Source organism: Ascaphus truei, chromosome 1 (assembly GCF_040206685.1).
Source record: "Ascaphus truei isolate aAscTru1 chromosome 1, aAscTru1.hap1, whole genome shotgun sequence".
Classification (NCBI taxonomy): Eukaryota; Metazoa; Chordata; class Amphibia; order Anura; family Ascaphidae; genus Ascaphus; species Ascaphus truei.
The window spans coordinates 463,638,915-463,666,334 of record NC_134483.1 but is presented as its reverse complement, the minus strand read 5'-3'; the positions used below and the strand labels follow the sequence as shown (position 1 = coordinate 463,666,334).

General features: G+C 41.4%; 1 protein-coding gene and 1 long non-coding RNA gene across 2 annotated transcripts in view; one reads left to right on the top strand and one right to left on the bottom strand.

Moving 5' to 3' along the window:
- Positions 1-27,420, top strand: part of LOC142471954 (uncharacterized) — a 113,793-nt gene that overhangs the window by 9,444 nt on the left and 76,929 nt on the right. The gene's annotated exons all lie outside the window — the stretch shown is intronic.
- Positions 417-23,382, bottom strand: LONRF1 (LON peptidase N-terminal domain and ring finger 1). Its single transcript, XM_075566031.1, has 12 exons — positions 22,713-23,382; positions 18,650-18,768; positions 16,786-16,908; positions 14,694-14,849; positions 13,354-13,591; positions 12,630-12,726; positions 11,202-11,316; positions 9,818-9,939; positions 8,343-8,501; positions 5,993-6,155; positions 5,425-5,574; positions 417-4,456 (listed from the first exon to the last, which is right to left on the bottom strand). Exons 1-12 carry the CDS (start codon positions 23,188-23,190, stop codon positions 4,298-4,300), a joined length of 2,079 nt encoding a protein of 692 aa, XP_075422146.1. The 5' UTR covers positions 23,191-23,382; the 3' UTR covers positions 417-4,297.

Sequence of the window (27,420 nt, the reverse complement as noted above, 5' to 3'; positions counted from 1 at the left end):
AGGGCGTATCTTTGTGATATTGCGGAGGAAAAAGCGACAAGTTTTAGAAACGTTTTGAATATGAGAGGAATCAAGTGTAACCCCTAGGCAGCGTGCTTGGGCTACTGGGTGAATGATCGTATTTCCAACAGTAATGTGGGAGGTAGTAGGGCCAGGTTTGGGAGGAAGTATAAGGAGCTCTGTTTTTGCCATGTTAAGTTTCAGTCGGTGAATGGCCATCCAGGATGATATTCCAGAGAGGCATTCAGAAACTTTGGTCTGTATAGCAGGTGTAAGGTCAGGGGTTGTAAAGTAAATTTGTGTGTCGTCAGCATAGAGGTGATATTTAAACCCAAAAGATGTGATTAGGTCACCTAGAGAGTGTGTAAAGAGAAAAGCGAAGGGGGTCAGAGCGTATGACGAAGCACCGCGTGCGGCGTGAAACGCGCAAGAGGAATCTTTTACTTGTCTGCACCATGTTGTCTTATCAACAAAGAAGTTTTCATTGGATCTTTTTGGCCCTGAATCCACTCCTTGCTTGCCCGGCTGTGCTCCATCTCCTTTCCCTGCTGGGACGAGCCTTCTGTTTACACACAACGGCTGCGAGTTAAAGCACGATCGGGGCTGAATCAGCAATACCTGCCATTAAAAATCAATGGAAGATCTGTGATTCGGGTGGGATAGCGCTTTTTAGTCCTGACCAATGTTTCAAGCTACCTTGGCATCAGAATAAGGGTACACAGAGCAGGTTTGAATAAGGTTATTAATACCAAAGAAAATCTGAAACTGAAACATTAAAAACTGTTGCATTCATTTTAAATTAGGTCAGAAAGTTTTTTTTTTAGGATATTTTACAAACATTTTATGTACAATACACAATTCACATTATGTAGAATACAGCGGTTTTCTTCTCAGATCATGACTGCTGTAAAAGATTTTGCAGAGTGCTTTCTGTAGGTACGTACATAGGTTATGAATAAGGCATATGATAGTCAAAAAATACAAATGAAACATGCAAGTTATCATGTAATGTATCCAGATAATGGTGTATATATTTTTTTTATAAAGAAAACAGGAACATTTTAGATTCTGAAAGTATGTAAAAGTGCAAGTCAGAATGTGGTTCTGTAAGACAAATGTGCCATTTGATAACTCCTATGTATTAGGTGCCAGCTTTATGACCCATAAGGGAACCTCATTTTTAAAGCTGCAGTTCAGTCAATATCCTGCATGTGTGTTTTTTTTAATAAATCAGTTCTGTAGTAAGAAAAAATACTTTTAGCATTTTCTGTTTTAAAAAAAACTTTGAAAGACCAATTTTCTTGTATTCTATTTTAACAGCCATTTGCTAAGGCACTGCCCCTTCATGTCCTGTCACAAGCCCTGGCACACCCCTTTGTCAGCACTGCCCTCCCTCTAGCACATGTCAGTGCAGGAATGCTCATGAATATTCATGAGCTTCCACTGACAGACAAGCAGATTATAAACAAATCCCAGCTTTTAATGTCACCAAATTTCGCCCTATCAATACATGGAGAACGAATTGACCTGCAGCTATACAGTTCTTTAGGTAATTAGAGATTGCACACATGAAACTATTGAAGTAAAAAAATAAATGTAAAAAAAAAAAAAAAAAAAGACTGAACTGCAGCTTTAAGTGTACCAAAATCAGTACACAGTGTGCATCTTTGACATCATCTATTGGTATTATCTTTACCTGCTTAATATACCCAATATTTTTTACTAATCTGTAAATTTAGCTATATTAATTCATATTTTCACAGTTTCAGAGTAGATGCAGCAGGTACACTACATTGCCATGGTTACAAAATCCCAATAGCATTTAAGCTACAAATAATACATTTGATCAAAAAAAAAAAAAAAACAAAAAAAAAAACAAAAAAAAAATCTGTGGCATATTCATTTATTGCCCTGTGCAACGTTCAATATTTAAAATTTATTCAAGGAGGTGATAATGAATTTCCATTGAATAAATCCAAATATCTTAACTCAAATGGTCAGTTGGGAGCACAGCCTGTTTGGAAAATATTTAATCTGACATTTACTGTCAATTTGCGCAAAAGAAAAAATAAACAATTTCAATTCATTTTTAATATAAGAAGCAAATACTTATCTCCTGTGTAAACCCTTAAATAAATCGGTACTTTGATGCTTTAAAATATTAAATTAACTCCATCATATAATTAGGGATTACAGTTTTAGATTAACTAAAAAGCACCTCCAACTCATCCTGCACTTTGTTGAAACTGGAAATAATGCGATTGCGTATTGAATCAGAGCTCTTATAGCAGCTCAGGAACATGTATGAGACAAAGGTAATATGGGAGCATGGAAACCAACCAAAATGTAGCTGTAAACACAAATTTTTTTTTCTTTGTCAACACTGATAAGAGAAAAAAAAAATCACTAATTATATATAATGTAAATAAGTTGTACTCTTGATACAAGTTAAGGAAAATTCCATACATATTGCATAAAAAAAAAATGTTTTAACGGCAAACAGGAAGCTCTGCTTCTGACAACTTAAATACAGTACAACCCCACCCAATGTCTGACATAAAATGAGGGCAGTGACAATATCTGACTTAAAGCTTCACCTCCGCCATGTTAGGCTGCGCGAACAAATGGTCGCGCCTCAAAGGAGGACAGCCATAGAGCGAGCGCAAAAAAATAATTTGTTTGCGTCGCACGGCGGCCGGGTCACGCGAGTGGTTCGCCCAATGAGGGCAAACAAACTCAGTGACGTTATTCGACACGCCTCCCCGTCGCAAGGATCTGTAGTCCACAGATCACTCTGCTTCAGGCGTGTACGAGGCCATGCGCTCCATCGCGTGCGTGTCTGCATCATGGACTTGGCCGTATTGTATAGCACACAAACCACTACATACCTGCCAACTCAACAGAGTCTGAAAGTTTGGAATTTCAGACTTCAATGGAATGTTATTCTGTAAATAAGATTTGTTTCTACGCAAAAATTAATTATTTTTCCAAACGGCCCCAGTATGCATCCTTGACTTCACTAGCGAGCTTCAGTGATTATTCTGGAAATTTATTTTTTCTATTACCCGAGAAGGCCGGAGCCATAAATCCAATATCCCTAGCTTTTACCTATGAGAACATTGACAAGTTTATACATAAAGCATGCGATAGGATGAAAAAAATAATGAACGCAGACATGTTCATCAATATATCATACATAACTGGTCTCCGTTTTAGTATTACAACACAATGGGGACTATGTATAAAGACTTGTGCATGCGGTAAAGAAAAAACACAAAAAAACCCACATACTTTTGGCACACTTTCTTTTTCTTTGTCTGGTGTGCGACTATGTTCATACTTATTAATGCATTAAGCATTGTTGGCTGGCGTCTACTTGCATTTATCTTTCACGCCAAGAAAAACTTGGATAACTTTGGAGCACGAAAGTGGCGCACGATCGTAAATTATTATATCATTTGCATGCGTGTGCCACAGACAACATCCAAACTCCACTTCTCATGCCACGGCTTAGGGCAATTATTTCTTTGTGAAACAAAAGTTGACGCACACACCAGACAACACATCAAAAAAAAATCAACAAAGATGAAATAATTGCTACTCTTATTTGTGTCAGTTTTATTATAAAATGACTTTTAGCAGTGCTTTATAGATAGGCCCCCCCAAATGTGTTCCACATGTTCGGAAAATTCAGCCACATTATTTTTTTGGGTGCAATCAGAATTAGCCATTTGTGGCTTACTATTTATTTGCCTTTGACACTAAAGTCCAACACTGCCAGAGAGATCCAACCTGGAAGACCATAACAAAATAGGGGAGCAAACTAGATTTTACTTGAAAAGTAAAAAATTAAATAAAAAAAAAAACACTGCATAATTGAAGTAGCAAATACAGACGTGTAAAGCTTAATTTCCATTGGATAGATTTGTATCCCAAGCCCGATTCACTATGCAATAATTGACAGCATCAAATGTGTATGGATATGCCTGGAAGTCTTACATTCAAAACTAAAACAATCCAATTTAAATACAAAAAACAACATTTGTTATATACATAGTGCAATAACACAAAGGCTATTAAAAGGATTCCATGTAATATTTTTGTTCCTTTAAACATTCAAAATGTGTTTCCTTCGGGTTGAGATCCACCTTCGTAAAACCACGAGCCAAGAAGTTTGTTCAAACTCAGAAGTCACAAGCACTTCTCAAACCAGTGCTATATGTGCAAAGACAGCAAAAAGTCCTGCCGTGATCCCAGTCAGGACAGGATAACTTTTAAGGAAGATCCAAGCAGTTAGTCATTTGGACTGGTCTCTAGAAAAACAGGTCAGTATGTGCTGGATTTTCATCAGACGATCTTTAGGTGACATCATAGAAAGGACAGACAGTTGATACCTGGGATCCACGGGTAAAACAGCAAGTAGCCACCAGCACCAAGCAGGTCCATTTGGAGACAACTAAAAATGTAAAGAAAACGAATCAGTTTGGCAGCAAAACTTGGGGAGCCTATCAAAGGCAAAAAAGGTTAGTGTGGTAATCTGTTCACCCAAAAAAATTAAGTTAAAAAGAAGGGTAATCTAACCCCCTTGCAGACATACAAGTGTTCCAATATGGCTTGCTCCAAGAAAAAATAAAGTTTAATTTCTTTAATCTGCAGCTTGCAAATGCAAAACAAAGCCAAAAATGTGTCACAAAAACCCTTGCCTCTGAAAATGATGATGATACATTCTGTATAACAACAAGCCTTTCTTGGAAATGTGTTTAGCAAGAAAATAACCAGGGTTGGCGCTCAAGAGAAGATAGTGCCACAAGGAAATAATCCAAATTAAAACAGTGAAATAGTGACACCCTCTGGTAACCAGGGCTCACTACAAGAAAATAAACCAAAAAAGTGCAATAAACATATATAATAAAACTAAAATGAATAAACAAAGGATACCCACTCAACCTAGACAAGATGGGAAAGTCTTCGTTTCCCCTGGGACATAGTGGGTAGAGGTGACAAGGGAGCGGGACACCATGCACATGTAAAAGAGAGATCACAAAAATAGTACAGTACTGTATAGCACAACAATGATAATCCTATGAAATTCTGCAAAGGTTATACTCCTGACGAAGCTAGTTCTCTAGCGAAACGCGTTGAATCGAGGCAGATACCAAGACACCAAGACACGTGGAAGGGGCGTGCACCCTATCCATCCCATCCTGGTCCCCAGACGCCCCTCTACGTGGGACTACTGTTCGTGTACACTTTATGTGTGAAATGCCTTTACTCACTGTCTGCTTGTGAGTATAACCTTTGCAGAATTTCATAGGATTATCATTTTTGTGCTATACAGTACTGTACTATTTTTGTGATCTCTCTTTTACATGTGCATGGTGTCCCGCTCCCTTGTCACCTCTACCCACTTGGAAATGTGTTTACCTGGATATTTTCCTCTGTTTCTGGCATTGATCCAAAGTGATGAAGGATTTGGCTGCGAAATTTATATCTTAGATTCTGGAACCAGTGACAGGCCTGAGTATATACAGCATCGTGCAGTCCTCGGAGTTGTTGCAACTGTTCCTCATCAACCTAAAGTAGTAGATAAGAGATTACTTTTTTTATGCACGATTCTCTACCATTCAGATATCTTGCCATTATAACAGGTAAATGACCTCCCACCAATGTAATAATTTAATTAGCTCATCACACTACTGATATCAGCAGCACTTGATAGAAATGTTAGCTTTATTTGCCAAAAGTGAATAAGTTACAATGAACGGAGCGGTTATAATAGAACTTCTTGCCGTGTTATAATTAAGTTTAAAATACCCCGTTGTATTTAGTTTTAAGAAGGGTTGGCCTGAAAGATCATTGGTTTTAAATTCGGGAGGGGATGAAAACGCTGTTATGATGGCTATTTTCCTTTTTAAGTCCCCAAATTTGTTGTAAAAAAAAAAAAACAAACAAAAAAACTGCAACATTAAATAAAAATGAAATACACAAATACCTGAATGTCTGTCAAATATTCAATGTCAGCAGTGCAGTAACCATCCTTCATTCCTCTCTGCAAAACTCGAAACCTCTTTCCTCCAACTGTATCCACCACAGACCGTCCGTCAGGTAAAAAATGAACATTTCTTATTTGTAGCATGCAACCATAATCTGCAAAACTGAAAAGATGGACAAATAATTACTGTCTATATTTTATCACACACAATCCCAGCAAGCTCAAACGCCCATACCCACCTAATCTTTACTATATGTAATGTCACAGAGTGCCACTGGGCTGTGGCAAGTGAATATAACAAACGACAGGGGGTGCCCCAGTGCTACATCCAAATGACAAAACATACATGGTAATAATTACAAGAAATAATGCTTCAGTACTAATAATAATGCAATATTTTTAGTTAGATATTTTGGTCAAAGCATCATAAGCTTGTCTGTATTTTAAGCAGTTTAAAATATCCAAAATATATTAGTTTTCCCTTGCTAGCAAGTTAGGCAACTTATTTTCCTTGTTCCAAGACACTATTCAACTTGTCTCTCATATCAGAAAGTAAAAAATAGTGCGGGTCCCCATTTTTAAATCCGATTACAACATTAAAAAAAAAAACATTGGGAAGCCTACCAAATTTACACATTTGTAAATTGCCAAGAGTCCTACAGTGTCAGTTAAGCATATTTCCCATTGATACATCAAAATGAGTGGAATGAAGTGTCCCTAAAAATACATTTCCAGGTGTTCTGGTTGTCTATTCAACTGACACCATGGATAGTTCTAATTTCTACAAGATCTATGAATCTCAGTTATTAGCACAATAGCTTTCAAAATTGCATACAGTTAAAGAATGGAGTGACATATCCAACTTTCATAGCAGTTTACAACTTGGCCCACTCAGTTTACATAGTTACATAGTAGATGGTTGAAAAAAAGACTTCCGTCCATCAAGTTCAACCTCTGCTAAATTTAGACAACAGATATTTTATCATATATCTATACTTATTGATCCAGAGGAAGGCAAACAAAAAAAACCAGTGACATATCATCCAATGATATCTCAAGGGGAAAAATAAATTCCTTCCTGACTCCAAGAATTGGCAATCGGATTAATCCCTGGATCAACATCCTTCCCATGTATACTTATTTGGTCTATCCCTGTTTACCTTTCCCATCTAAAAAGATGTCCAACCTTTTTTTGAACAAATCTATTGTATCTGCCATCACAGTCTCCATGGGTAATGAATTCCACATTTTAACTGCCCTTACTGTAAAGAACCCTTTCCTTTGTTGCTGGTGAAATCTCCTTTCCTCCAACCTTAAGGGATGTCCCTGAGTCCTTTGTACTGCCCTTGGGATGAATAGTTCTTTTGAAAGCTCCTTGTATTGTCCCCGAATATATTTCATAATATACATAAATAAAATTTTTTAAATGGCCATCACCTGGCAAATTGGGCTATTTGTATATACTAATGTTACATGGACATGACTCATTGATCTGCATCACGTTGCGATATCCGACGGGTTTTTGCAGTGAGATTGAATCTAGGGAGCAGGCTACTTTAAGTGTTTAAATGCTGTGTGTATATACCAGCAGCACTACTCTGTTTTCCCGTAGAATGTTATTTTACATACCATCTGTGTGTGTACATTGTATCACTTACTGTCTTTGGCAGGTTTACATCTTAGCAGATGCTTGAGCAATTTGGGTAATGTTGCAATATACAGGAATTGTTACACTATGTTGGCACTCTTACTATAATGTAGGAGCCATATAACATACGGAGTGTAAATAAAGGTAATCAGCGTTTATACAGTCTACCAGTAGGAGCTCTACTTTAGGAACCTCTGTATTTCTTTGGATATACTCCATGCATTATACCATATATATTTGGAGACATTTTCTCCCTTATATGTGAGGTATCCACGGTGGGCTTCAGGGGAGCCTTAGACCCCGGTGTACTCCGTGTCACTGCCACCTAATTTTAATACACATATCTATACCCTACACCACCTGCTTATGTCCCCTATTATGTTGTAATAAAGCTTTTTTGTTTTGCATCGTGTGGCACATTAGGCTACCAGCTTGGGACTATATTTCTGTCCCACATATTGTTGTCCTCAGAGTGCAATTGTGGGTTTCTTGTCTAGCCAGGATCTTTACCCTGACTAGATTTCTGAGTTCTCACATCTTTTACCCTATGCACCATTGGATTCTACGTCATTTACGGTACTCTTAGAGAGCGATAAGCATCGTTTGCGTCACATCTCCTGGATAAACCTGGCACCTACAACTTTGTTACAGATCAATTACAAATGATATTGCACCATTAACACCATCGAAGGTTGAGCCTACCTCTTTTCTGGGTCACTTATGCACATTCCAAATTGTTTTGTACCCGTTTCCATGCATCTTCGAATCATCAATCTGTATCTAGGCTCGAATACATGAAGAGGACAAGGCACAGTAGGGTATGCCATTGTGCAAACAAACACAGGAACATTCTTTGTTAAGCTGGTGAATAAAAGATGGTTGGGAAAGAGAAAGAGGGAAAAGCACCATGAGTATTTTAAAATGGAGGAGTTCTAGAATATCTATTGGTCTGAAAACTTGATGACCGTGATAGAACCTACGAGAATCTTTAACGGTGCCATCTCATGTAGCCAGAAATAACCTAGTCTATAAAATTGAAATGTAAAAAAGTAGAATTTATTAAGGACCTCTTGAATGAGGAAGTGTTTCTCAAGAGTTTCCTTTACCCTTATCTCTTTATTAGAAAGCCAATAAAAATAAAGGATATGATATTTGCCAAAGGGGCAATTGGGATGTCAGAGAAAATGTCCCATTGTAGTCAATGGGTAATTTCATACATTACAAAAAAAAAAAAGGGAAGCAGTTTCAGCAAATATACAACCAACCCCAAAGGGAGGGGGGAGGACGGGACTCTGGCTGTACAAGCACTCGCTGAACACACAGGAACTGCAGGCACATGGGAGTAAGCAGAGAAAACCACTACCAAGTATGTGCTCATGTTTACATAAGAACATAAAAATGACTCAATCGAAGCAAATCACCAAAATGTTACCCTTCAAATGGTAGGATGATTTCCATGCTTGACCACAGCACAAACATGTATTTTCATAAATTACACTACAATAAGCAAAAATCGCAAATCTTCTGTGAAGCTCTACATGAACCCCTATGAGATCTTTCATTCTGACGTGGAATGTTAGCCATTTTAATACTGGAGCACCTGGCAGCATAATTTTTCCCCTCCCGTAAAGGATCAGGACGAAAAGGGGAAAATAAATAGAATTTGCAATGTGGTCAATTGTTTCTGAATGAGTACCATTTAAAATGCTATTCCTAATGCTAATACAGCGTCACGACACCGCAGTGTTATTTCCCGCCGCATTGCCATGGCGACGGGTCATGTGACGTCACATGGTCCCGCGGTGTCACACAGCCAACTGAATCAAGGTAAGTGGAGTGTTGCAGAGGCCTCACGTGATCCCTGGCATTAAATTAAATGCCTGGGGGAAGAGCGCGGGGCCCCTGCAACCACCCAGAAAAATATCACGCCGCCGCCCCCCCCCCCGTTTGCGCACCACTGGCTTAATACACAGCTGAACTTAAGTACATGGAGACATTTCATAAAGAAGTGTCAACCGTTTATCATGTAGCATATACTCCTGTAAAAAAATAACAACAATATGTATCTCAATATCACTTGGGAAACGTGCCTCTTTATAAAAAGCAAGCAGTTAGCAATGTATGGCCTTGTTAATGCAATAGAATAACATTAAAACAGAATAAAAAGGGGGAATTACTTTGAGAGCTCTGTCGTTTCTTCTTCATGAATCATTTTCCTGTCTGAAAGATCTTCAGGAAGATACCGCTTAATTAGCTCCTCCAACAAGTCGGTCACATTGTAGCTTCTGCTTGCTAGATACTAAGAGTAAAAAAAATGAAATCTTACATTAAAGCAGCAAAACATGTGAACACACACACAAATTTTATTGTAACATCACATACATTTTAAAACAGTCACCAGTACCCTCACACAGCAAGGAATCCCTGAGTAATGGCTAATGCATATATAAAACCTATTGCAAAGGAGAAGAGATTATATTGTTACCCCCTATTATTCAAACAATAGGATCTTTTCTCCTTTCAATAGAAGGTTTTATATATGCATTAACCATTACTCAGGGATTCCTTGCTGTGAGAGGGTACTGGAGACGGTTTTAAAATGTATGTGATGTTACAATAAAATTGTTTATCTTTTTGATATGCCAGAGTGCTATTGTGGGATGCTCTCTTTAGGTGTTCACATTATTTATATCCCAAGCGCCAACAGTAGCTTATATTTACTGATTGTGGTACCATTGATAGGGGTAGGTAGGGGCGTGTGTGTATGTATATAATATATTAAATCAGTTCTGTAGTATTAGATAAGTGACTGTTTTTTTGGGAGAAGGGGGCCATCCTAAGAACCTGTGCATCTTGGTCTTTGTGGACATTTCTGTATTCAAATTTTCAGCTGTACTCAATGTTTCGTAAGCTTTCGGCATTTGAATGTCGAATTGTTGTTTAGCCTTTGATACAGAGATCTTGCCAAATGTGATTGAGAATACCCAAGCCCTTCAGATTGTATTTGCACTCATAATGCAATAATACGTATTTGTTCATTAGGTCTCTGGACAAGAGTTAAGGGCCAAAGGCCATCATAAAGTGGTGCATTGATAACGGTTTTGTATTCTCTATAAAAATAAATTCTAAGAGACATAGCATTTACTATTTACGAGGATGTCTTCCCCCTTTACCTTGTTTGTCTTAAGCATATTGATAGAAGTTAAAGTACAAAACCACACAGCAGAATATGCTGTTTTCTTTACAAATAAAGTCAAAGCAATTATTGTTTAAGTACAAAATCATGAACAAAAATTAAGTTTCTTCCTGTTTGCCATAAGCAGTCAGTCATTCTTAATGACGCTTTCATTCTTATGAACAATTCTGAACTAAGAATTAGTAGCCAGTTTATTCATATAATTCCGGTTATTGAATAAATGTCAGAACAAGACACTGAACATTTTTTCCTTTAAATAAATGTTTTCCAACTAGAGAAAAAACTCAAATTGATACAAAGCAGATTCAAGAGAATGCTTAATGTCAGTAAGGTCAAAAGACTGCGTTGAAGAACAGAAAGCTTACCTCTGTTAAACTTTCTTTACACAAGGGACACTGTGGTGTGTGATCTAAGCAGCGTTCCAAGCATTTCTTGCAAAAGGTGTGTCCACATGGCGTTGTCACTGGCTCATAGAACAATCTGAGACAAAAGCAGATCTTAAACATGAATAACCTAATTAAGGTATTAAAAAGCAGAAATCTTTCCAGCACCAGCCAAAACAGGTCTTGCTTTTTTTTGTATAACTTTTAATTTTTTTCGTTGCAGTTTTTCCATGTGAGCAATACTCATGCAAACCCTTCTTTGTGACTTCTGCTATTGTAATTGCATAAAAATAGATTTGTGGTCCAAAAACCCCCCCCAAAAAACCCACAGTACGTCAGACGGCTCAAAGATCTGAGAACCCAGAGTCAATTGAAACAGAAAATCAATACAAATAGATTCAGAACACATGCAAAAGCAAACATGGGTTATAAAGAGTACTGGCGTCTAATTGGCTAAAGTACTCTCTGTACTGAGCCAACAGAGCAAAGATTTGACAGGAAAGCTATAAAACAGAAAAATGTTTACATGCAGAAGTTATGGTGGCCTTTGGTTCTCGCAGCTTTATTTTGTCAACTACCATCTTAGTGTATCGTCATGTCTAGCAATTAAGTGTATGGACATAATATATATTACTGTTCTCCTACTTTAAAATATCAAGGAAAAGCAAGGATGCTTTCAATTTGAATATAGCAAATAAAAATATCACTTGTGAGCACATTCACATGTCTCAGACAGGTCGGCAACTGCCTTTCACCATTACCTATTAGCATACAGTGCTTCCACTGCAGCCAGGGATTCTGGGAAATGACATGCACATGAGCAGTGTCACCTTTTGTTTCTAATCCATTTTAACATGAACCCCTATAAATGTAAGCCTTCTGTATTACACAGCTTTTTCAGCACAGTCTGGGTTAAAGAAGTGCATAGCCAGTAAACCTACTCACAGTTGTGAGGATACTGGGTTTGCAATTTGAAGCTGGGTTAGGTTTCAACCAATTTGAATATAAGAACTTTGACTGCCACAACGTCAATGAATAAAGGACAAGATACACAATCTGCTTAATTCAATAATGTTTCAGAGACCAGCAACACAAAGGAAAGGTGCAGGTGTCGTTCATTCACAAACATTAATTCTCGCTCTCACAGCTTTTTGTGTAATGAAAAATTCAGAGATTCCCAACACTATGCATGTTACATATTTTAAAGCGTACCTAAATAGTGTTAATGGTTTTTTTGTTTTTAAATATAAAAACAGCCGTGTGTTTAATCTTCATAGTCAAGAGGGATGCACAAATTAGCGAGTATTGCACAAAGTGACAAAATAATCACAAAACCTGTGTTACTACTACACTCCAGTCTAAGTGTTAATATTCGATCATTTGTTCTCAACAGTCTTATATTTTACTGACCTCATACAAAGAGAGCACTCAAAGTCAGACGCATCAACAAGACCATCTGGTATAGTTGTGCCAGCATGTGAGAACCCAGAGTCAAGTTCAGAGGCTTCTACGACAAGACAGAAAATAGAAAGATGTTAGCCGTGTGTTGAAGATGAGGTGGAACACAGAAGGGAGGGAGAGCTGAAGCATCAACCCTGCTTACAGTACTTCCACCAAAGATGGATGCATACACATTTTATTGTTGGGGGGGGGGGGGGGGAGAAAGGTACATTGTCCCTGGTAGTCATGTGGCAGATCATTGTGTTTTAAGCATGAAAAATAGCTCATGCTGCAACACAAATTAAACTTTTTTTTTTTAATGAAGGTGATTTTACCTGTTACAACAAATGGGTAATTCCCTAATTCAGCCTGTAAAACTATCAGGGAAACTGCTCATACTTATTTCTGGATCTTCTACTCCCATACTAAGCAATGAATCACCCTCAGCTGATGAGCTGCATTTTAATTCAACACAGTGCTGCCAAAATCAAGCATATCAGTTCTAGCAAATGTCTGCAGTTTATCCACATTTTGGACTATGTATAGCATCTCAGGCTGGATTGTGGAATGGTCATCAGCGTTGTAACATTTTCTACCGCTAAAAATGTTTGGAAAAGCAACGGACCTTTAAATATATTTGTTAACAAAAAAGATAGTATTAACCAATACCCATTTTAGCAAGTGCAGTGCTTACCTCCGTGCTTTATATGCTTATTTCTTCCATTTTCACAAACACCGGCATCTTGTTCAGAAAGAGACAATTTCCTTTTCAGCAAAACCCCCTTTTCATGGCTGGATAACAGTGGCTCTGAAGCCGCCCTTTTTAAGCTTTCATCCCTGGCGAGCCTCTCCAAGGGGAGTGCATGCACGGACTGAGCTCGGTGGAGGCCGCTTCGGCCACAATTCTTGTCATCTTTTGGCACGTGTGCATTCTACAAAAGATACACAACATATGTTTATTTAAAATCGCCTTTACTTACAATGCTTAGTTTAAATGCCCAATACCTTCAAACATGGCTATTCAAAATGAATACATAAGAAATTCATGGCAATGTATTAAAACAGGGCTGGCCAACTCCAGTCCTCGCGAGCCACCAACAGGTCAGGTTTTAAGGATATCCCTGCTCCAGCACTTGTGGTTCAGTCGTTGACTGAGCAACCTGTGCTGAAGCAGAGATATCCTTACAACCTGCCTTTGAAGACTGGCGTTGGTCACCCCTGTACTAGAAAATGCCAAAGTATTTAAAAAAATATCCAAGCCTAAGCCATTTTAAATAGCATGTGAAGCGCAATCAAAAAAATGCACTTATCGTGTCCCTGCAATAAAGTTATCCAGTAATTATCAAGCCATAAAAACTATCAACCAATTGTATTCCCCATAACCTCTTAAGTCAAGATAGACTATTCAGGATACCTTCAAAAGTAGCAGAGCACTAGAGGATCATAAACGTTTCCTTTTTGCAGTCTTTGGCTTTACACATGTTAAAATGTATTGCTATTAATTATGGAAAAGTTACGATTGGTGTGGTAGCGACTAAAGCGCCAACATATAACCTGCGAACAATTGATCTGTGTATTGTTACATCTATATAGGATCCTTATTAACATCTGCTCTTGCTTAGATCTATGGCTCGAGATTTTGATATAAATAAATAACCATTATTTTATTTTTATTTATTTAGTTATAAAATATTTTACCAGGAAGTAATACATTGAGAGTTACCTCTCGTTTTCAAGTATGTCCTGGGCACAGAGTAAAACAAATAATACATGGTTACAAGTACAGTTACAATAAATGAACAGGGTATACATTATATACAAGACATTGCATGCACAGTTAAAGAAAATATATATTATGAGCGTAAGAAACAGTTACAGACCAGGTTAAAATGTGAGACAGCCTTAGATTTGAAAGAACTTAAACTGGTGGTGGATGTGAGAGTCTCTGGTAGGTTGTTCCAGTTTTGGGGTGCACATTATAATGTTTGTTCCATAAATATAAAGACTAAGCCATTTTAACATGTTATCAATTACCTGCTCTGAACACCGCTGTAAATGATAGACCGTTTTCCCTTTTTCTGACCCAAGCACAAAAGGTTTGAGCGGTGTGTGGGGTGAGGAGCCCCATGCAGAATCCTTCAGGCTCTCTTCTACATTCTCTGGTATAGGAGATAACAGGTCACACAGTATCTGTAGAGTAAATAGTATCATTTTATTAAGATATTCACCTTTGGAAGTACTTCATGACAACTAAACAGTTGCATTTTTATCTGTCTAGAAAACCCTTAGATGAACTGAAGGACTTTTAGAACTGTCAACTGTTTTTTTTTTTTTTAAGTTTTATCTGCTCACCTACACAGCACATACAGTGCTTCTAAATGTTAACGACTTGTACATGTTATGCATCCCATGCAATTGACAGTTTGCTTACTTTTTTTCCTCTATGCAGTGGATTGAAAAAAAAAAAAAAAAAAAAAATTTAAAAAAAAAGGGTGGGGGGGGGGGGGGTATAAATTGGTAGTGTAGAAACCTGCTGAAAGGTTTACCTTGAAGTGATTGCTGGCTTACTCATAAGATAAAAACAAAAAACATTGAAATTAAATAATTTGGCATATTGGATGTGCATAAAGGGTTCTTTGTTTACTTTTAATAACTTAAGTTTGTTTTTGCACCTATAGTGTAATCCATAACTATTTCTGTTTACATTGTACTGCCACCTGTGAACATGTACTGTGTCTTTCTAACCTTGCTGATGGCGTAGGTCTCTCACTCCGTCATCTACACAGTATACAAATTATAAACCAGAAATGGACTAGATTCTGTGCGCTTCCATGTTCAGTGTTCTGCATCTCACTATTATCCAACTGGCCATTCCGGCAATCATTTAGGATTTTGCTTTTGAGCCAAGAGATTTGGCAACAGTTGGGAGTTTTTGAAAGTACTGCGATTTTGGTATGACATTTTCAATTTACCGTTTATTTTACAATTACTCATCACCAATTGTAGAGATACATACATACATTAAGAGAACTGGTTTCCAACCTTTTTTGTTTAAGAGACCCTATAACTATAGAGTGAAATTCTGTGGAACCCCAACCCTCTCTAATACCGTGTCCGAGATCAGATGCATTGTAAATTCATCTGTATTTGGTACAATTTTTAAATGACCTGAAAATTGTAGAGAACCCTTTTGGGATGTCCGCAGGACCCAAGTGTTCCTAGGAACCTCTGTTGAAAATCGCTGATTCAGAGATACAGCAAGTGTAAGACTATTGCAAAAGCGAGAATTTCAGAGGACTCGGATGAAAAATATTCATATTACACATATCTAACAATGTTACTGTAAGGGCAAGTGATTCTTTCTTGGCAAGTCAATTACATTAATAAAAGTTTTATTTACAGCCTGTAATGTTGGGTGTCCCCTTTTAGCTATTCGCCTGCGTTCATATAGAAAAAGGTTGACAAAACAGGCTTATTTGTGAAGTATTTATAGTATGTAATCTAGTGAAAGGTTTAGCAAAATTAATTTTAATTAAAAAAAAAAAAAAGAGAAATTAAAATTTAAAGTTTATCTTCCAAGTGTGCCTGTTCCTATTCTGTTCTATCATTTAAGGATTACTGACTTAAATGTTGTTTTTATTCATAGATCAGGAGTGGCCAACTTCAGTCCTCAAGAGCCACCAACAGGTCAGGTTTTAAGGATATCACTGCTTCAGCACAGGTGGCTCAGTCATTGACTACGCCATCCGTAAAGGATTGTCTTAAAACCTGACAAGTTGGTGGCTGAGGACTGGAGTTGGCCACTCCTGCATTAGATGGTAAACATACAATATCTATGGTTGTCAAGATGCGATTCTACACCCGTGCGTTTGAATAGACCAGAACGGTGAATTCGCTTTACAGCATATTGAAAAAGGAATGGCGACTGCTAAACAAAACCACAGCTAGTTTTCAAGTAAAAAAGGTATATTAGTACAAATTAAAGTGAGCAACAAACGGCGAATAACAAGATCTTCGGGTGTCAATTCTTATCTATGAAGAACACCACAGAATGATTCAAGTAAATGTCAATGACAAGTAGAACATACCAAAAGTACATACTTTCTGTATATAGACAGACAATTACCTTTTCTATCTGTGACCTGGCAAGTGCAAACTCCTCATCGAGTGCCAAGCACTGAAGATAACACTGCAAGGACTCGTACATGTGTCCTGTGTCCTGCAGCACTCTGGCTTTCTTAAAGTACACCTAAGCACAGGAACATGAAGCAGGTCAGTTCTCTCGCCATACATAGGAACAATTGGGTCTATACCACAAATGAAGAACTATAAAGTACATGTCCAATTAGATTATGCAGCCATTACAGGAGGTATACTATGCCACGCATAGATTAGCAATAGTACTGGAATACACTGAGAATCCGGAATACAGTAACATTTTTGCAATGCTATTGGTGCCACCAGCACAATTTATAGTGGGAAAATTGGGGCCCATGTGCACATAAAGCAGCGTGTTTTATACTGCACTCAAACATGGCCCTATCATATTTACATCATTTTCTTATGCAGCCATGGCTACTAGTTTGTAATAAGGTCTACAAATCAGTTCCTATTCAGTTTCGGGCATCATCAATAGCCCAAAAATCATGGTGAAAAATCTATGTCTTACAAACTCATCATTTCCATATTTTAAATGATATATAGATATAGTTTAAAAAAATTAAAAAAAAATTAAAAAAAAAACTTTGACCCAACGAGATTTTACTGCTCAGAATACATGAATAATTATGTTAAAAGTACAATAAAACTTTAAATTGTATTGCCTTTCCCCAAATGTCAGTTATCCCAATAATGCTTCACACATTTAAAACACATCTGATGTGATGAACCTTATTGTTTTCCCTGGGACAGTTATAACCGGTGTGGAACGTCAGCCCTAAGAAGTACCCAGTAACAACTTTACTAAGCACCCACTTTACTTATTTATAGCCAGAAGCTGTAATGTTATAGTAAAAAAGACACACATTACATCAACAAACAAAAAAAAAATATATATAAGGGGGGGACGGGGGGAATTGGAGAGGAAGGGCTAGGAAATACAGCTGAAAGAAGTTTTTTTACCTTTGGGTTTTATTATTTTACTTGCTATGTAGAGCCCTGTAGTGCATAACAGAAAAGTATGCGGCAGGGCATTTCAGAACTAAAGGGCTCAAAAGGGAACAGGAAATGGCTAGTTACCACCACCAAGATATGGGTAAGGAAATGAACATGCTTGACCTGTGCATGAAAATGCACATGCAGCAAAAGTGGAAACCAGATCGTTAAGACTATAGGTAAAGACGACAATGCTTCGGAACAAAGTGGGAACTAGTCTGCGTAATTGCTAAAGATACTGTTCAAAAAGGAATTTGAATACTGTAGTCCTTGATATATAAAACAAACAAACACAAAAAAACAAAAAAAATGCAACGTTTACATATCCTTTGGACCTGATTGTGCATCTGGTGCTGTTTGCTCTGTAGTAAACAGATAAAAAAATAAAACGGATTGAAAATTCTTCTCTCCAAACATACTGCTTAGTGCTGCTGATTTAGGCCGTGCTTATAGTCCTGGCGACACGACATTGTCTGTCGCAGCAGCGTTTTTTGCCTGTAGTGTAGGAGAAGAGACTGTGACCGGGGGGCACGGCCGTGAGCGGTTCGCCCACATTGGCTAAACCGCTCACGTCACATGGCGGTCGCCGTAAAAAAAAAACCAAACCATTTTTTCATTGACTTCATGGATTTCAGTTGTGCCCGCGACGGATTAAATAAACTTGTTTTGACGTGACGTCGCCAAGACTATAAGCGCGGCCTTAAAGTAAACCCAAAGCTGAGATTCCCCATCAACAGGAAGCTTGCAACATACCGCTAAAGGGGTTAGTAAAAAGTAAATGTATTTTATGGAAAGGCAAATAAACATTTCATAGGACTGGAACTGAAAATATTTACCTCTGGCCAGTTTGGCTGCTTTGAAAGGACAAAGTTCAGTTCCTCAAGAGCTCTCCCAAAATCACGTAGTCCAGCGTAGGACTCTGCTCTGAAAACTCGCAGTGTCAAGTCATTAGGCTCTGTTACAAACAAAACAAAAAAGGATGAAGTTTTTTTTTTATTGTAAGAAGGAAAAAAGAAAAAAAAGACAGAAATATGAAACAAGGCTGGCACTTTGTGGTCAAAAAGCATGAGAGTTCAAGACTATACTAATACAGGCAGTCCTCGTTTTACAACGCATCGCTTTACAACGAATGGCTAATCCAACGCTATGCAATGCATACCTATATTCATGTTCACAACGCCAAAATGGCTTATCCAACGCTCTTACGACGCTTTGCAACGTTGTGTATGTGTGTATATATATATATATATATACACATTTCACATAAACAACGTTGCAAAGCGTCCTAAGAGCGTATATCTTATCTTATATATACTATATTAGTGAAAGCACTGTATGCCTGTCCGGATGTCCGGTGTCCCTAGGGGAAATCTCATTGGTCCCTTGGGCTGCCCGCCCCCGCACACCTCTCATTGGCCTGAGGCGGAGTGACAGGCCACACACACACACACACACACACACACACACACACACACACACACACACACACACACACACACACACACACACACACACACACACACACACACACACACACACACACACACACACACTAGCTTGGGGCGCGCCCCCTTGGGGGGGGGGGGCACACGATTATGTAGGGGGGGCGCGAGCAGCTTGCAGGGAAACCTGGGGGCACTCCGTGCTGCTGCTTCTATGTCTGTGTCTTGCAGAGGGGGCGGGGCTTCTCTGCACACAGACAGCCCCTCCTGCTCTTCCTGTCTGTTCCCCGTTTTCAGCAGCATGGGGGGTTGGGGGATCGGAGCATGTCACCCCCCCAGGTGAAATTGTGGACTGATTAAGTGTGTGTGTGTTGGTGGTGGTGGTGGGGGGAGTGATTGAGTGTGTGTGTGTGTATGTGTGGGGGGATTGAGTCCCCCCCCCTCCCTGCCCTTTGCCCCCCCCCCTTCCACTCCATGCCCCCTGCCCTTCCACGCCAGGTATATCAGCTAGTATATAATATTATACTATATAATATTATATTATACTATATAATATATTATTTATTATGTTATATTATATATATAATACAGTATATACACTATATAATTTATGTGTGTGCTGCATAAAATATTTGGTGTATTTTAGTGTTAAAAATGCCTTCAGGAACGGAACCTTTCATTTAAACAGTGTTCCTATGGGAAAACGTGTTTCGCTTTACAACGCCATTTTGAGTAACGCATTGTGTCGGATAACCGAGGACTACCTGTACAGACAACATCTAGAAGAGAAAGGGACCCCATTTTATTGTCTGACTAAATAGAGAACAATCGCTGAGGGAAAAAAACAAAAAACAAAGTGGTGTGAACATTAAAGTGTATACATAGCACAAGCATTGGGGTAGTGAGGACTACCAGTACTTTGTAAATGTACAGTACAATGTCCTGCTTAGCATGTTCTGCTCAAATAAAGAGAAGGGCGGTTATAATTGTGCACCAATTAAATATGAGAAGTTAAAACGTCCAGTTCCATCTCATTATTATTAGGGGTAATCCCACACACGCCCATAATAATGTACCAAGTTGTAATTGTCATGCTGTATTCTATGATGCATTTAATCTGATAAAACCCTTGACTGCTGCTAGCTTTGCGTTACTCTAATCACAGATCTGAGTTCGTGAAAATGAAGCACAAATAAAAGATAATGGATTGCAGCATTTAACATTTACTCCTTGCAAACAGACCCAAGCACATTGCAAGTACGACTTTCCAACCACGTTACTGAACTATTCTGCTGCTTATTAAAAAGCAGCCTCAGTAATCAGCACTGCTACTTCGAGTAAACGGTACGGGGGTAACGTCAGCCTCCCCCCCCCCCCCTCTTCCGTTTCCAACCCCTCTGTGTTGTATAACAGATGACATCAGAAATAGAGCGTTTCACAACACCCAGTACTCCACGAGTCATGTGACCTCCGACAGGACTCTCCCCTGGTAGAGTGCCAGCAATGGAGACACACACCTAACTATCGACAGACATCAGTCATGTCTCTCCCCCCCTCCACCCCCACCTTTTTTTAATTTCATTTTAGATGCTTTTCAAAAACAACATTGTTCAGAATATCCCCAAGCCTCAGATGTCTTCTTGAAGCGGTCATTGCATATTTAAAAACAAACAAACAAACAAACCCACACTATTCCCACTGGGTAAAAATCCCTATCCAATAAGTGTAATCCCTGGCCAGGGATTACAGAGGGATGAAATTTTACAAGATTTATCCTCCTTTTCAGCTCATATGTTAACCTGCAGCAACCAAAGCTAGAATCTCCCGGTGTATCTCAGGATTTAATACAAAATAAATCCAGAGCTCGGCCTTTATACGTCTTCATCCTAAACGCCAGGTTTTAAAGGATATCCCCGCTTCAGCCCAGGTGGCTCAGTCGTTGACCGAGCTACCTGTGCTGAAGCAAGGATATCCTGAAAACCTGACCTGTTTGTGGCCCTTGAGGAATGGATTTGCCCACCCCTGATCTAACCCATCAATGCAGGTGAACTGTAATTCACTTTGGTACTACATGGGGCGGTACATTTAAACAGACATGCCTCTCAGAGTCCGTTTCATTTTTTTAAGTAGTATTTTACCTTCATAAATAAGATGTAGTGCAGCCTCTGGATACAGAGTATGTCATTATTGCACGGTCACACGCCTGCTCTAATTAGCTGAAGGGTCAGAGCTTCAATAAGCAGGAGAAGAAAGTGACTGCCCTGACACCCATCCTACAAGGCCAAACTGAGACCTACATCATGAGCCACAATGGTGAGCCACTGGATGATCAGTTCAACCCAATGTGACGACTTCCCACACCCACTTAATTAGCTTTGCTCACACTACACAAAAGGTCAGGTTTAAAATAAATGTACTTTAACAGTGCACGTAATTTATAGATTACATGTTCACATGGATGGTGTTTTGGGACAAATTACTGGGTTATTTTATTTTTTATTCCTTTCACAAGAACGTTATCACCAGATCACTCAAAGAAAAAAAGAAAAATAATAATATACAGGAAAACCACCACAGGGAACTGCAGCAGCTACAGATAACTGGAGATCCAGACTCAATATCATAGCGCTAGAGACCTTTCAATTTGGCAATAATGAAAAAGTTATTATCTTGTATACGTATTGAAAATAAAGCCAGTTTTAGCCCTACAAATCTCCATAATTAAAGTCAATATGATTCTAATAGCAAACATGCTGTGCCCAGGACATACTTGAAAATGAGAGGTAACTCAATGCATTACTTCCTGATAAAGCAATTTTATAAATAAATAAAATGGTCATTCTGGAAACCAAATGCGTCGGCCTGTCCAAGAGCAAAGGCGTGTATTCAATCACTACCTACTTTAATACTTATTGTATGACTGTTTAGCAAGAGATGTACAGCCCTTCCAGGTCTGAAGTCATTCAAATAACTGCTTGTTCTAACATTAAGTACAGTATTATATCCACTGTTTGGTAAATCATCGCAGACAGGATGTCCTTTTTGAAGTGGTTAATTCAATTTTACCTTTTCCAAGACAATCACATCTGAATGACCTTAAAACCAGTGCTGAAGGGCTATAGGCCCCAGTCTGTGAAGGGATTATTATGATCTATACTGTATGTACCTGTGAGATAGACACTATTATGTACCTTTGTGCGAGAATATATATTATATAGAATATATTGGGCATGTCTCTGCGTATACTGTCGGCAGTGGGCACGTCCCTATGCATACTTTATGAGAGCAGTTGCAGACCTCTCTCGTTTTAAATATGTAGCTTTCCTATTTATAATAAGCCTGTATCACTTTTAGCTGCTGTTTAGCAAAGCACCGATGGCCCCTCCCGGGTGAGTTTGAGCCCCACGAGACATCCTGTAACCAACCTTATTACCCCACCACCACCACCTTTATTTACCTGCAACCAGGGCCCGGTCGATCCTCCCCAGGGCCTCCCGGTGCTCCCCGGCCCCCATCATCCCGGTGATGTGCGCATCCTCCCGGCCCCCGGCCTGCGGGCACCACTTGCCCACCAGCTCCTTGAGGAGCACACAGGTCCGGCGCGGTTGCTGGCAGCCCATGTCCCCCCGGCACAGCCGGCACCGGCTCCTGGGTTCCCACCTCAGGCAGGGCCGACAGTAGGTGTGACCGCACGGTGTGCACACGGGATCCCGGAGGCAGAGGCCACATCCCAGGCAGCTAAGCAGGGGCCGGGCGGCGGCGGCCGCTTCCTCATTCCCCTCCCGGGACCGGTACCTCAGCAGCAGCCAGTCCACCAGGGCTCCCAGCTGCCGAGGCCGCGATCCCAGGCGCAGGGAGGACGAGTAGGTCTCCAGCGCTTCCTTCAGCGACGGCATCCCGTCCCTCCCGCCGAGCAGCACGGCTGCGGACGACATTAAACGCCTTTCAAGTTAAACCGTTAACCGCCGGTTTGAATCCCTCTCTAAAACGCCGGCAATCTCAACATTCCACCATCTGACGCGCGCGCGGCAGCAGCAAGACGACTCAGCTTGGGACTAGGTCTCAACACTGTCCCTGTGTTATTATACAGGATGTTACATAAAGAGAACGCTCAGCGAGCTCGTCAGTCAGATGACCGTGGGGGACTTCCCATTGGTCGGCTTGCGGAGATGGTTACAAAACCCGTACTGAGTTTCGTAACTGTTGTGTGGATGGGCGGGAATGAGAAGGAGGGATGGGCGGGAATGAGAAGGAGGGATGGGCGGGAATGAGGAGGAGTGATGGGCGGGAATGAGGAGGAGGGATGGAGCAACAAGCTTAATAATAAGCCTGCATATTATGTGGATCTTCCACATGTGCCCTTGTAAGTGAGACCGAGGCAGGGTTATAAAATAAAAGCTACAATGAACCACAGTGGCCAAACTCTGCTTGTTTCTCAAATGAGACTTACTGCTTGCTGAGCTGGAAATTTGTTATTTTTGGTCTAGTCAAAGCGTTTTTAAAAAAGGAGTTGTGGTTTTTATACCAATGACAAATTCAATGGTCTTCAGCACACATCAAATAAAACAGACCACTAGAGTCCAAAAGAAAAAGTACGAATAAACTATTTACAAAATATACCATTGTAATATACACAAGCGTAAAACCTATTGTCTGTAAATGGTGCAAATAAAACAAAAACTGTCTCGCTGAAAAAATCTGCAATATTGATGGCAGTTAAACATCTGCATATACTGTATGTAAGGGGGTCACCCCCGGTTCCCCTGATCTTCCTTTGCCCCTGTCTTACCCCTGTGGCAGTGGGGGAAAGGGATGGCGAGCTTCGCCCATGCGCAGTAAAGATCGCGCACGCGGTCCCCATAGAAAAGAGCTGTACCAAGAACTACAATTCCCAGCAGCCTCTAGGGACTACACTTTCACCTTTGTCACAGGCAGCATTGAAGCCAATAGAGCTGGCAGATTCTCATGCTGCAGAGTTGCAACAATGTTGTGGGCAGACAGGGTTTTTGTCAGTTGGAGCACGCTAGTCAGTCAGAGACCGGAGCAGCCCAGGGAAGGAGGTAGGGTACAGGAGTCGGGGACTCCCTGTACTAGGCCAGCACCCCCAGGGCCCGAGATAGCTCAGCTCCCCAGTAAAGTGAGTGTTGCCAGGGACAGCCCTCAGGTTAGGGACCCTGTCACTTGCATTAGTGGGAGCTGGGGAACAGAAGGGAAGAAAGGCAGCAGCGGACTTAGTGTTAAGTTGCAGGGTGTTGCTGTATGCGCTGATAGTGATCAGTTAGGTGAGTTGGAGCAGGGGAGCTGTGAGGGAAGGAAGGGTGCGGGGAGTGAGTACAGCTCCTGCATCCATATAGGTACCCACACCCCAGGTAGGCCCCAACTCCCCACTAGGTTAGTGGGTAAGCGCGCAGGGAGGCCCAAGATAGGGACGCTGCCCTTAGTGTTAGTGTGCTGTCTGGCCAGGGTCACGGCTGTCAGTGCCGTGAGGTCTGACAGACAGGCGCAGTGTTGTGCAGCACGTTGGCTGTACACATCCAGTAGCTTGCAGCGTGTTACTGCAAGTGCTGGAATGACTATAAGTAGTTAGTCAGGACTGCGAAGGTTAGTTGCAGGGGTAGAGTAGAACAGGGCACAGTTAGGGGGCGAGGCAGGCTATTAACCCCTTAGGTCCCAGATAGGTTCTCACCCCCAGTTGTGGTACTACAGGGACAGGCCCTAGGTTAGGGTTCCTGTCACGTTAGTGCCAAGTGGTAGTTAGGGACTCAGCGGATGCTGCGATTCCTGTGAAGCGGTTCGGACCCACGTTGGGGTCCACAGAGACTGTTCCAGGGTGGGATCGCCCTCGGCGGTCCGCGTGCAAGGAGGACGGTTGGGGATCAGATGACGCCATCCTACGACTGATCCTTTGCGAAGTCCGTTGGAGATCCGAGCACGGGAGTGCTCGGCAGGTACTATCTACTACACAAGTGCACCAACGGGCCCTTAGTATAAATAGTGACTGCGCAGTCACCCATTGACTCTCTGCAAGAGTGCGGGACATTGGGTGGGGATCCTCGGGACACTGGGTGGGATCACCTGGTGTTGGGGACGCGTCCTGCGTGACGCAGTAGATATCTCCTCGAGAGAGGGACACAGGTTATATTGTGGTACTGCCGTGATACGTTGTCTGCATGTTAGTAAAGTCCTTAGTTATTATACCTCACCGTGTATGTTATCATTGATTGTCCTGCGAGGAACCACTCCCCCTCTGGTGGGAGCCATCGCAGGTGGAGGCGCTGCATCGTTGTAAGTGATCACCCCTAGTGTAATTGCCCCAGGTTCCCCGTGGCGGAAGCTCAGCCCTCCTGTGAGCCAACAGGTAATGCACCACAACCGAGTAACACTGTATGTTTCCTGCACCCCCACACTATAATCTGCGATTGGGGGGGGGGGGGGAAACCCGTTACATTTGGAGGCGCTGCTGAGATAGACCTTGGGTGCCCTGTGTTTTTTTTTTTCAAACTGTTCAAGTCCTATTTTTGTCATCATGGTTGTGAAGTCCGGACACGAGGTCCACGACTGGGCCAAGAAGTTGGGAGTGCCACCGCTTCACACGCTTGCAGTGTGCCGTGTTCCTATAGACGTTCCGTCACCAGATATACGAGTGGCCCTGGGACAAAACCCTTATCTCCGGGGGGCTGCCCCCATAGCCGTGGTAGATTTACACTTGGAGGACGAGAAGTATTGTTCCGTGCTAGTGAGTTTCGGGCAAGATATAACTGAAGGCCTGGGTCCGTCCAGCTTGTGGTTGGAAGATTCGTTAGGTTCAGACTGTCCTGTAGTGTACCCGGAGCTGCCAAAACAGGAGAGCGCACGTGCTGCTGACTACATGCCTGCACAGGAAAGTATTGCAACAATCTGTCCGGGACTGGCGGGAAACCCTAAGCCCCGCCCCTGCAATGCGAGTGAGTCAGTGCAGAGCCAGACCCACTCCCTTGTAGAAAGTGCCCGGTTGTTGAAGCCTATTGTGCCCCCGTTTGCAGAACCAGCAGAGGACATGGGACAATTGATGAAGCGGTACTACAGTCTTCATCAGAAAGACGGAGAGGAGCTATTGGATTTCCTCCTGCGGATTGGAGCAGTCCTACGGGAGATGCGAAAAGGGGATCGTATTAAGGCCACCGAGGTGGATGTGTACTGTTGTGATCAAATTCTGAGAGGAGCGATACCTGACCATCCTGTTGTGGTCAGGATGAAGTGCTCTTGGATGCAGGGTGACCCCCTTTCCTGGAGGAGGCTAGTGGAAGAGATAGAGAAATATGAAGTTGCAGAAAATGCTGCAAATGCTAACATTTCAGATCCGGTTCCTGAGCGGGACGAGGTTGAAGTCCCATCGGTGGCGATGCGCCTACCGGCGAACCACCCCAGCAATGATACAGAGGAATCACAGGGTAAGGTGTCTATACCCCCACCTTCTTCTAGTGAATCCAGTGACACCAATGAACACATTATCTCGGCGGATGCAGACCCTGCTGTGGGCCCGTGGCCCTACAACGGCCAGTCCGGCCTACTACAGAGGTACCATTGGTCCTAGAATGGGGACCAGTACCTACCGACGACAAGGGTGAGTCGACTGCCCCAGGGGTGTCGGGGGTGAGCCTCCAGGTGACCGCGGAGCACGATGGCTCCTTAAGTCTGGTCGCCCGGGCGAAGGGCTCCCCTCTGCATCGCGTCCTGGCGGAGGTGTCCTCCTTGGAAGATAATTGTCCAGTGGTGAGAGTGGACCAGTATCTACCGCCGATCATTCCAGAAGAAGAGAAGCCCATCGCCAGCCAGCAGAGTGGTAAGGAACCCCCTTGCTCCCCACAGGCTCCGATGGAGGTGGCCGTGAAAGAGGCCAGAGTTACGGCTCCTGGGCAGAGTGTGAGCCCGTGCGCTCCGACCCAAATGGTCCCAGGACTGGGATCCAACGCTCCCGAGTTTCCAGCAAGTAAGTGGACTGTCCCAGAAGTGCCGGGGACAGGTCCCAAGACAGTAGAGGTGGGAACTGACAGCGTCCCCAAGGACCTGTTGGCCACCGTGAATCATCGCAGTGGTAAGGTATCTACCCTTTACTCCCTGCCGGGTGAAACAGAAACTTTGAGGAAAAAGACATTGTCCATTTCTCGCTTCCCAGTGGAAGCTGT